This window comes from Rhyacophila brunnea, unplaced genomic scaffold (genome assembly GCF_057557595.1).
Source record: "Rhyacophila brunnea isolate RB1 unplaced genomic scaffold, BYU_Rbru_1.0 scaffold_8, whole genome shotgun sequence".
NCBI classification, from domain to species: Eukaryota; Metazoa; Arthropoda; class Insecta; order Trichoptera; family Rhyacophilidae; genus Rhyacophila; species Rhyacophila brunnea.
The window spans coordinates 17,423,136-17,435,484 of record NW_028233350.1 but is presented as its reverse complement, the minus strand read 5'-3'; the positions used below and the strand labels follow the sequence as shown (position 1 = coordinate 17,435,484).

The 12,349-nt window shown below is 34.1% G+C and overlaps 1 protein-coding gene across 3 annotated transcripts in view; it reads right to left on the bottom strand.

Annotated features, from left to right (window-relative positions):
• The window catches only part of tho2 (THO complex subunit 2-like protein), a 38,338-nt gene extending 30,087 nt beyond the window's left edge, over positions 1 to 8,251 (bottom strand). For all 3 annotated transcript variants that reach the window (XM_085959001.1, XM_085959002.1, XM_085959003.1), the window contains exons 1-6: positions 8,180 to 8,251; positions 7,842 to 8,007; positions 4,664 to 4,905; positions 2,745 to 2,878; positions 1,824 to 2,071; positions 1,063 to 1,203 (exon numbers count right to left, since the gene is read on the bottom strand). In XM_085959001.1, the coding sequence (XP_085815127.1) occupies positions 1,063 to 1,203; positions 1,824 to 2,071; positions 2,745 to 2,878; positions 4,664 to 4,905; positions 7,842 to 8,007; positions 8,180 to 8,241 (993 nt within the window). In that variant the 5' untranslated portion in view covers positions 8,242 to 8,251. The remainder of the gene's footprint in view (positions 1 to 1,062; positions 1,204 to 1,823; positions 2,072 to 2,744; positions 2,879 to 4,663; positions 4,906 to 7,841; positions 8,008 to 8,179) is intronic.
• Between the last annotated feature and the right edge of the window lie 4,098 nt (positions 8,252 to 12,349).

The window sequence follows — 12,349 nt, the reverse complement described above, 5'->3', positions numbered from 1 at the left end:
AAAACAAAAATTGGAAATTTTACGAAAGATAGATAGCGGTGCTTCATTTACTGTGATTGCTAAAATGTACAATATTGGTTGGCCGCCCAAGGGTTTAATACATGCAGGAATAAACTTAGCTTATTTAATAAATACTTACTTGATTTTGATTATAAAGAAAACCATCATTACATACCTAGTTGCTACATAGTACAAATTTCTCAATAAAAAACTATTTTTACAAAATATGTATCCCATTTTACCATATTATTTTGTATGTATGCACTATAATCCACCGTTTTCACTAATTGGACACTTGTCTGGTTTATGGGGTGGCGGATTACTGAGAGTGTACTGTACATGACAGGTCTTGCAGACGAAAGATGTATTATAGCGGCCATTAGATTTTTTATATTTTTAGGCCTGTGATTGGCTCGTCAATCCTTTGGCCGTTTTTGATATTCATGCACATGTTAAAAGTCAATTTAGCATAGGTTCTGCCCGTCTTTCATGCACGAAAATTATAAGAGTGGTAGACATTGATATAAAGAATTTTTTGGCATTAAAATGTAAACAACGCTGAAAAGTGCCTTTGGCCCACTTCGATACTGGGCGCCTCATATGCGCTCAAAGTATAGGCATCCCCAGAGTGTGGAGATTTAAGAAATAGAATTTATATCATGGTTGTAGACCATTTTTTCAACCCAATGGGTTCATGCTCTGGACCCAAACACACATATTGAAAACAGCAGGTTGTGAATTTGATCCAAGTCGCAGGGTTCAAACCTGTGACTCATGGATTTACAGACTTCTGTGCACTATTCCACTGCAGGCACAATAAACAAATATTGCAACAATTTGTAATATATTATGAAGCAGTCATTAAAATTAAAGTTTCCTCGAAAATAATGAAATATATTATTTTCCTTAAATTGCTATTTTTTTAAATTTTAAAATCATTTATGGATGGATTTAAAAAGACAAAGATGATAGTTTCGACATCTAAAATGATGAAGAGAATGAAATTCTTTACTTATAATAATATAAGGTACCTACATATTAAGAGGACGGGTGAACATTTACCTGAGGACTTTCCTTGCTTTCCTGTTCGGCATCTGATGGCTGTTTGTTGGTGCAGATGATGGAAAGCCGGCGAACGTATTCATGAGCCTCTCGCATTTCTCGCTCGCACTCTTTCCACATGATGGAGTCATCCGGCTTCAACTATACAAGTAAAACTAAGATAAAAATAACTACATAATATTATGTACTTTGGTACTAACTAGAACAGGAAATGCTGTCCTTGTATATTTTTTTGAAGTACATTCCTATCTTGAACTAGGTTACATTCTAAGGGTATTTTAAATAATTACAATTCTTTTCAGGGGCTGACACTTTGCACAACAGAATATACCTCTTTTTGACGCAAACACAAAAAAGTCTGTTCATATATGGGGAAAAAAACAGTGAGAAATGGTGATTTATCTACCTTAGTAACAATTCATTCAATCCCTATTGAGGGATGTAGCATATAACATAACCTGTATCAATAATATAACAATTGAAAAAACCCAAGATGTGAAATTTGTACAATTCAAAAAAAAAAGATTTTAATGAAGAAAAGCAATTTGGAAGGTAGTTTATTATGTAATATTCTATTTAAATCATCCAACATAATATGGTATTTCGATATTTTCAATCAATAAAATGTGTATTAAAATTATTTTATCACCAATGAACGAATAGACATGAAACCGAATTCCTTGAAATTCAATTGTATCGCACACTGCTGTTCCAAAAATGCTTTACGTAGCAATAAATTGTAAAAAAAACTATTTACATACCCAGGGATAAATATCATCAAGAGCAATGATGCCATGCTGCAGGAGCAGAGCCGTGATGATGTACAGCCCGCGAGGAGTGCTGTCTTCTGAGTGCGAGCTGAACTTGAATCCCAAAACCTCACATATGATGCGCGGATCGGCCATATACGAGCGGATCAGAGGCACGAAGAAATCTTCTCCCTCCGGCCGAGACTCGAAAGACTCCAGGATGATGTCTAGGACACGGTTCGGATCCAAATTGAAGCATCCTATATTTTAACAATAACATCAATCATGAATGGATTATTACAATATGTATCACTTACACAGAATGAATATCTTATTTACCACTAATATATTATGCTAATGGAAAAGACTCTATACTAGACAATTATTTAACGCTTAACTTAAAAAATATCAGTGGCGAAAACTAAATAGCAAACTATTCACGTTACATAATATGTAATATTGGCAATTTAAGATTGTGCACAGTGACATCTGTTTATCTACATTGAATCAATGAAATATTGCAGCCTATTCCGACGAATTAAAAGATGGAAGCATACGGTGATGTCATCCTAATAATAAAGAATTGTGTATGATTCTCCAGTGAACCATAATATAATTAGATTGTGACCAGCCCACCCCGCGGGACCAAAACAACAAACCTTATTCAACTTGAATCCCCGTAAGTATGACTGTCCCAGTCCTTTTTTCTCGATTGCCCATCATCTACTTCCCTACACTCTTTGCTACTGTAATGTACATAACACAGTTTGTAATAGTTTTTATCAAATGAAAGATGTGTGAAATGTTATGATGTATTTCAACCATATTGAAACTATGCTGTGACTGCTCCAGCATTGCCTCTATGGAAAAACATGCATAATGCGGAAAAAGTCAATCAAAAATGATTTAAAACCCAAATCAAATGTTACTCACCTATTAAAGATTTTATGATTTCTAAAATACTTTTAGAATCTATTTTCCCTGTAATTTCTTGATTTAATTCCACAATAAGCTTGGCATAGCCTTCACTCTCCTCTCTGAATAAATTGAACTTCCGCTGTTTATAGCTAGAAAAAAATAATAATCCTTTTAATTGGCAGTTGTACCAAGCTCTAATGAATATTAAATAAATTAAGTGCAAATTAGACAAAACATTAGACTAATTAATTATAAATTACTACATTCCGTCAAAGTCACAGGTTACGGATGTCGAGTGCGGAAAAATATGGGATAAACTTGGCATGTGCTAAAGTTAAAGAATATGTTATTTTCAATAGTTACGTCTGTATGGTAATAATATGCATTAAAGTTTGTCATGTAAATGCATCGTGCATTCAATATTCAGGGCAATCAGCACACTTTGTTATATCTGGGTTTTACGACCTGACGATCATAAAGTACCCTGCTTCAAAACCTTAATTCATGGTGATGGCTTTTACATTTTTATTTATAAATCTGTTGTGGCATACATACACTTATATCTCAGTATATGGCCACTTTAACTCATAAAAAAGTGAACAAATAAAATAAACAATTGGAAATACTTCGACTAAACGCGAGCCTAAAGCGCAACCCACATTGAGGTGCATGTTGCCTACTGTCACGCTGTCGTGGCGAAAATGTAGTCTATGGTTTCATCATTTTGCAGAATATTTTGAACTTGCACCATCTCGTAAAATCACTGAAGAATGGCACTGATGAAGAGTGCCTACTATAATGTATTACTAATTTGAATTATTATTAATTATTCATGCTAATTTCAATTAGTTCATGCAGTTTCTATGTGTGCGTACGTTAAAATTATGTTTGACATGACATCCATAAATAATATTTTTAATAGAACCCAACTTGCAGACCATAGATGATAGACAACATTCTCATAGAAAATACAGTGCCAACCGCTAAAAACAAAAAAACGTGATTTTGACATGACATTCGAAAAGTGCAGCCATGTGGAATATGATAAAAACGTTCAAAACGTCATGCAGGTGCCGATGCAGTGCAGTTCAACGTGAAGTGCCCTCATTGTTGTTTTAGTAATTACGGCAGATTTTGCCAATTGACAATGTTCGTTTAAAGGTTCAAAATGTGCTACGGGATGGTAGCATCAGTCTGATAACATTTTAAACACCAAGAACAATGACATTACACATTTTTTTCCCCATAGCGGCAGCCCGTGACAGTAGGCGACAAGCACCGTGACATGCACCTTAATTTGGGTCGCGCTTAATAGTACAAGGTTCTAAGCGTTTATTTTTGACAAAACACACGTAACAATGCAGTAGTATTCTAAACTGTCTCATTGTTACTTTTATTTTGCCAAAAATAAATAATTAAGACGTTGATGTTCTGCACTCGCGTAATGCCATATTGTGATTAGAGCTACTCAACTGACAGTTGACTTTAAGTGCTCGTCCGTAGTCATTTGGCGGGCGCGGCGGCGTCTTGCGAAACTCAAACGTATAACCGTGTGTATTATGCCCCAAAAAACACACTGTCTATGAACATTTTACAAACGGTTATACGTTTGAGTTTCGCAAGACGCCGCCGCGCTGCCCCCGCGCGACCACTACGTTCTTGCACTAAAGGATCTGTCTAAACCACTTACTCAGTCCAAACAAGGAAAGAAGATCCTGTTTGAACATGACGAACGAATTTATTTTTGCGATGCAAATATGGTGTTGAAATAAAAACCGAATCTTTGGAAATGGTATGAAAATAAATGATTTGTTGAATGACATTTCACTTTACAGCCAACTTTCCCGGAACTTACCTCTGCTGTAAAATAATTAGTGTACTTTGTTATGGATCCACAAAAATAAAGATAACCAATATAGTTTTATAATACTCACTATAGTTTTGTTTTTATCTTGATAAACTTGGTGTAGAAGTTTTTGTTTTTCAGAGTTCCAACATCCTGCAGAGTATCTATCTCTAATCTCTCTTTCAGCAATTTCTCGGAGACAAACTTGTCGGCCTCTTTTAAGATGTAGCAGAAATTACTTCTGCTTTCCGTCTCACCATCGGAGCACGTCTCCGAGTCGATGATGCAAGCGACATCGAGGATTATGGACGGCAGGTCGGGATGAAGAGCCTGTTTCAAGTGTGTCCATTAATACGCCACTACATTATGCAACATGAAATGGTGAATTACAATAATAGTGATAGCTATTGTTTACACTTCAAATACAATGCTGTTAACTGTTTGCACGAGGAAAATGATTTTCATATTCTCATAATGAATGCGCCAGCGATGGGCGAGACGTAGTGTTCAATAATGGAATCGTGGGTCTCGCTTTCAAATGCGGGGTCTGATAGATGCACATGTTGTTGGACCCAATAGATTGAACAAGTGGCTAAAATCCATTTCTCTTGAAAAAGATGTAGTAACTTTAAAGTAGATTAATTAAATTAAGAAACTTCTTCTGAGGCGTTGAAGATCCTCATCGGAGTGTAGAGCTGATTTGAAAATGATAACACATCAATTAATATAAATGATGTTATATTTTTTTATTCACTGCAAACATTTATAAGGTACTGGATTGCACTTGAAATATAAACAATAATTATAGTGGAACAACTTAACCTTGAAATGGCGCAGATTGCGATTTCTTCTACTGTGCACGAATTACATAGAGGGTAAATTAAATTATTGTTACCGCTATTATTTCTAATTGCTCTTAAGTGAATCCTATTGGATTGTTAACTCCTTACTTGGTGTCGCTCTAACTACGTCATATTTTCTGCCAACACTAGCTAACTTCATGCTCATGTGGGATGTTTATAGCACTACAACCGGAACTCACAATTTCACACCATGACCTGACTATAGAGAGCCTTTGGATAAGGTATTCCATTAGAACTTTTAAAATAAACTTTATTGGAAAACGGCATAATTACGGAGTGAGCACTCAAAAGGCTGGTAATTTTACAGTAAACGGTATAGTTTACTCAAGTTAAAAAGTAACTGTCCGAAACCATTAATTTCAACATCAAGCATGAAGGGATATTTCTGTTCACAGACACAAGCCAAGCATACATTTGGTAGTAACCCGGTTTGCAGCTGCATCAATGTGGCGTTGGATTGATGCATTGGCCGGCGTTCGAAAATTTGCAGCCACGTTCACGGTCGCAGCTACAACATGGATCACTGCCAGACCAATGTTCCCTGTAAGGTGTGTGCGCGCGAACACCTACCAAAATGTGTCCGCACACATGTTTTCATCACACGCACAGTCCTCACACAAAAATATTGTAAAAGAAAGTTTCCTTTGCCAGATTTTAGTTTTGCACGAATGCACGAAACTTTCACATGCACAATTCTTCGACTCATAAAAATGTCAAAAAGGATAGAATGGGATATTTCAAATGCGATCATTAAGAAGAAATCCTGCGATAAATTGAAATTGGAATGCCTCTCTGAAAGCTGGTGAAGTAAAAATTATGCATTTGAATTTGTCGAATGCATTGCAGTAATTAAAAAAGATTTTTTTGACAAATTACGGAAGTCTCGGTTTCATACATTAATTGTTGATGAAAGTACGGATATATGAGCAACACCTATCTGTGCCAAAAATGCTAATTTTGTATATCAAATATTGATACAGGATAAATTACAAGACAATTTTTCGTTGTTAGTGTTATCATTATATAAAATCACTGAAATTAATAAATACCTTAGAATATAAGTTTTAATTAAAATTGTATGTATGTATTCGTGGGGGGGGAGGGTTACCGCACCGGTTGACGGACCGACTGCTCAGATGTGTCGATGATCCGCACACACAATAGAAAAATTAGAGGGAACGTTGTGCCAGACATAATATTATGCATTGTTAAATTATGACACGTTTATCGCTATAGCAAAAGAGAAACTTTTGTATGAATCACATTGTGTTGACGCCAAAACAAACGCTCGTCTGCATTAAGCCATTATACGAAAAAACACAATAATTATAAGTAATTTTATACCCCGTTTACACATGTATGAATTTTTTACTGACAGTACGTATTATCGCAGCCATAATAAGAAAATGCATGTGTAAACACGTATTGTCATGCAAGTTGCTAGATTGCATGCATGGTTAAAAAAGTTCGGAAGCTTCTGAATTTTCACAAAATAATTGGTAACTACTTGTATATTGGGTACATATGTGCAGTAGAACGTTAGTGGCGAACCTGCCGGAAGAAATACAAACTATGCCGCACAGAATATCTATGAACTTGTCAGAAATAGCTCTATACAATGACAACATAGCCTTTCACTTACGCGTGTAGAATGAGATTAGAGATAGTCAACATATTATGTGTAAACAGTTATATCGCGATAGTTTAGAATACACACTATTCGTGCAAGTAAATCCATGGACGTGTACAGATGCTATTTGTATTATTTCCATATAATTTGCTTTTTATGAACAGCTTGATTTTTGTTTAGTGACACTAATCTATTAAAGTTGCGAATAAAAACAAGAAAATGACAGACTGAAATTGGTGCCAGCAATGTATATAGACAAAGAGGGACCTTTTGAAATTTCATTTCTGATGTTAGATTTGTTAAAATCGCCATCTTTTTTACTTGCATACCTACAGAATGGGCATTCAAAATATCTGTGATATGCAGTTCTATAGCTTGCATTTACTGTTAAAGCGAAATTTAGTACAATATTATAAAGAATAGTCATATTACTATAGTTCAATAAGCATGCAGACCCTATATTAAATTTTAACAGTATGCATGTACCCATCCAACAATTTCTGAATTTACCATATAATTGAGAGGCTACCGTTTACTTTAAAACTTAGAAATGACCCGTGATGAGTAATATTTCGCAAATATTGGTAGTAGGTACCTACATAGGATATGACATCTCCGGTTAGGGCTTGTTTTGAATTATGTACCATGCTACTGTTGACGTTTCTTGTTTACATACTGTTTTTATGTGTGCCAGCTGGACTATGCGTAATTTATCAGATGCACCCGAAATGGAGCCTACACAATTTAGTAGTGAACAATACACACAAACTTACACTCAATTCGCTAAGCACCAAAACAACGGCATCTTTCTTGAGATTGCCGCGTACTCCTTGGCTGAACAACTCATAGAGCGCTCTGGATATACCGGTCAGTTTTCCTGTTTTACTAAGTAACGGCGTTTTTCCGGCATCTTTTGTTGCTGCCTCAAATAATTTTAAACTGAAAGAAACAGTTGAAATTAAATAAAATGATCAATATTAACCAATGGAAGTGTATGACACACGTGATGAAAGCAATAGATATATGACTGAATATGCAGAAATTGCATAATTTTAGATTGGAAGAATTTCTTTAGTCTCAGACGTCAAATTATTTTATTTTTTATACTAACAATTCAACTTTCCCAGATTTATCCCATGTACTCCATATTTCCGGGCTCCAGCCGGCAGCCATTTTTAACAACAAAAGTCAGTATGGTGTTGCCAACATATGCCAACCGCAAGGTCATAGATAATAGCAAGATCTATTATCTATGATTAGATAGATAATAGATAATATGTAATAAAATCACAGAGAGAAACGGATTTCCTAAATAAAACTTCCATAATTTCCACATTTACAAAATCAAGCATGAACATAATGGCAAGAGTTCAAACCTCTCAAAAAGAACTGTTTAAATAAATTAGACCACAATAATTAGGTATATAAATTCAGGTCTTTAAAATTTACAATAATATCGAGGGTAGGTATACTGACAGAATGCATTATTTCAGTTTTTGCTGTTTTTCTGTTTTAAATGCCAAAATGTATATAATTTTACGCTCTACATCCTGATAAAACGCACAAAGGCATAGGATATAATGGTGAGAAAATAGAAACATTATAAAATCATATTGTTATTTTTTTATTCTGATAGAAAGCATGATAATGACATTTATCCTAATGCGTTCTGCGTATACAAAATACAGGACTTGTAACATGTCGTATATTGTGTTTGCCATAAAGGTATGTAGAAAAAATGTTTTTAAATCATAAAAAAATCTACGTGGGACAAAGCTTTGAAAAAAAAAAATTTAAGTCCTTTTTGCGATTATCTCAGAACTTGTTTAATGAGATAATGCTTTCTGTCAGTATGCCCTCGATATCTAATTAGGTACTTACATGCTTAAATAAAATTAGCCAAAAAGTAGGTACTTAGATTAAAATATATTAACCTTGGAAATCTAAAATAAATACCTATCTAATATATAGCGTAGTGCGTAGGCACTCGAATAATTTCTCCCTCACTTGTTCGTATAGGTATCGTGTCCAGTACAACTCGGGTACCTACTATCACAGCGCACAGGAAACATTATCATACAAATCTCAGAAAAGGGGTTGCTTGGTCTGCTATACAAGGCGCTAATCGACCTTCAGTTATCAAATAATTAAATTGAGTTTATTCATTTCTATAGATCTAGCTAGCCTAGTTCAGTACAATAGACTTCCTTGATGTCTGAAAACGAATACACAGTGTTCGGTCCCACTTAAACAAACATGAAACAATAAGTAATATAAACCAGTACTTAAGTAGGTATTTCGCGAGCCGAATACTACAAGGTTCTAACTGTTCGTCCTTGAAAAAATAAACCCAACAATGAAGTAGTATTCTAAGCTGCCTCATTGTTACTTTTGTTTCTCCAAGGACAAACACTTAGAACCTTGTAGTTCTCCACTCGCGATTTGTGAAATATAATTAGTGCAAAGAAATAGAAAGTAGATAAGAAAGCAAAACTGATTACTACAATACTACCATTCACTCTTCGATTTTTGGCAACTGGAGAGTTATACAGGAGTTAAATGTATATATTCAGGGTGTTCAACTCTTCAATTGCTCACATTGTTCCAGATCCAGACGTTTGTGCAGCTTGGCCTTTTCATATTTGAATCATTATATAGTTTGGTTTCCAAGTTCCATAACTCACGACCTAAATAAACCTCATTAATATGCTCCAATACCCTGCCATTTGTTCAGTAGTGATTGACGATTAATAATAACACTTTAATAATATTAATAGCGACATGACGAAAAATTATAATAATGTATTGTCGAATCGGCTGTCACTACGATGTTTTTGGAGTTACTAGGGGTGAGTTAGGTCGATGGCAGGTCAAACAGAGACGCGCATATGGAGCAGAGCAAGAAGGAAATAGATTTATCTAGGAATTATTGCGGTATTTTCGATTGCATTCGATATATATCGAACAACCATGCTACCAGAAAGCATGGGCTATAGATGGAATGTTTCGGCAACGTAGACTACTATTTTCGTGTTTTGCGGAACTATTAACGGCAGCACAATTGCCATAAAAAGTTGCTTGTTTACGAACCCCTTTAGGTGTTTCCAATTTATGTATGTTCAATAAAGAATGTTACCTGTATTAAAAAAGGTTTATTAATAATAAATTATTGTATTGTGGCCAAAGAGATTGAAGACTGGAGAGGGAACATGCCATCATTTACGTACGAAAAACTACGAATCGGAGAAAGACAGTTGGTATTACTGGAGCTGCTAGCTTCAAGTTCGTCTCGTAAATCAACATGGCGGATATAATATTGTTATTCTCTCGATCTTGAAAGAAGTGAGATATTTTCGTCTACGTTTTAAGTAAAAAAGCATGGTCTCTTGCAGTACAATAGGATGCAAAGCCAGGAGAAGTGCCGGCATACCTTTTCACAGGTATTTATAATAATAATATTACATTTTTTTTCACGTTTAGTGACAAATGAGGATTGTATTATTCTACGTTATTATTCGGCTAAAAAGTGTTTATTAATGGAAGAATACAAATGAGTAACAGCATTTCGGAAAAATATGCATAATATTAATTATTTATGCATTGATAGTTTTTCCTGAAAGATCTTTTACAATAACAATTCACAACTTTTACATCAAACGTCAAATGGTTGTTTATTATGAAAAATCTAGGGCCGTATTCATAATATTATTTTGAACCCAAAATATTCAATGTGTTTTTCAAAGTAAAAACTGTTAGTGCTTAGATTTTATATTTCATTTCAGAGTTAAATATATTTTTAAGAATACCAAACAAAAAATTGTATTTATATGAAGTATGTAATGGAGTATATGTAGCAATTTTGTAATGTTATATAAATTAAATTATTTGATACTTCCGAAAAATGAAGTTCTTCGGAAATTGTGGATTGATGCAGTCGGGCAGGAGAGCTGGGTGCCATCTCAATATTCTTTACTGTGTGAGAAGCATTTCTTGGAAAATGATTTTATCACAGGTCGACACATTATCCGGCTGAAAGAGTCCTCGATACCATCAATATTCGATTTTTTTGTATGAATATGTTCATATTATATATGCAGGGCTTCTCTGATAATATTATGTTAAATAGACAAAATATTGTAATTAACTATATAATCAAATTTTCAACATACCTACCTATATTTTGTGTCTAATAGGTTTATATAAACAAGTAATTTTATAAACAATATGTCAAAAACGAACCCGTTATATTTTTATTTCATAAAATACACATGTGTAAATAGGTAGGTAATACAATAAACTTTTTTTTGGGTTTGTAATTAACTGTGTAATTATTTATGTTTTTTATTTAACAGTTTTATCTAAACAATAATACTATGTTATTTTATATAGAACAATATGTAAAAACAAGACCATATTTTTTATTCCAAGATTACCCATTTGCTATTAACTGATTTGTGTTTAATTTTTCAAAATATTGTGTTATCAAAAATAAAATACTTACTTCCATTTGCTTTATTCTTTCTTACCCTGAATCCTTATAAAGTTTTTATTGCGGAAACTTTTTATAATGAAAATACGTTTATCATAAATTCGTTCAGCGCTCGAAATGGAAAATTTTACGAACCGGAGCGCTCGATAATTTTATGAAAATATTAACGTTGTTATCTAATTGTATATGTATTTTATAAAAATAAGTATATTAGATTTTTTATTATATGACATATCTAGCTCAAGCGGTCAAATTAATATTTCCACGAGACGGAGCGATAATTTTGGAGATTCTATGAATCGGAACGGCGCTCCGGTGCGTTCCAGTCCATTTCGAGCGCTGAATTCGTTGTAAGCTGAAGTATTGATAAAAAAAAAATACTCAGTGGGGTGTTTTTATGTCCGAGTACGGCCTATTTGCAGCAAAGTTTACCTAATTTCAGAGAGATATAACTTTGGGTCACAAAACGAGTACGCACTGACATTTGTGTGCTCCCTCTGTGGGAGGAGTCCAATCTCTTTGATTGTGGCAAATATATACACTTATATACTAAAATGGTGAATCACAGGTGTGTGTACCCAACATAATACTTATCATATTTTATAAATTATTATTATGTATAACGCTTCCAACATTAAGTTTTCAACTGTAAACTATATTTTAACAACTAACATTTTAGTACATGTCTAAAAGTCATTTGTGTACAGGAGGGCCAAAGGAAATCAGGAAAGTGGAGTGATAAAAACACAGATGGTATTATAAAAATATTTTTTTAATTTTTATTTTGTGCAC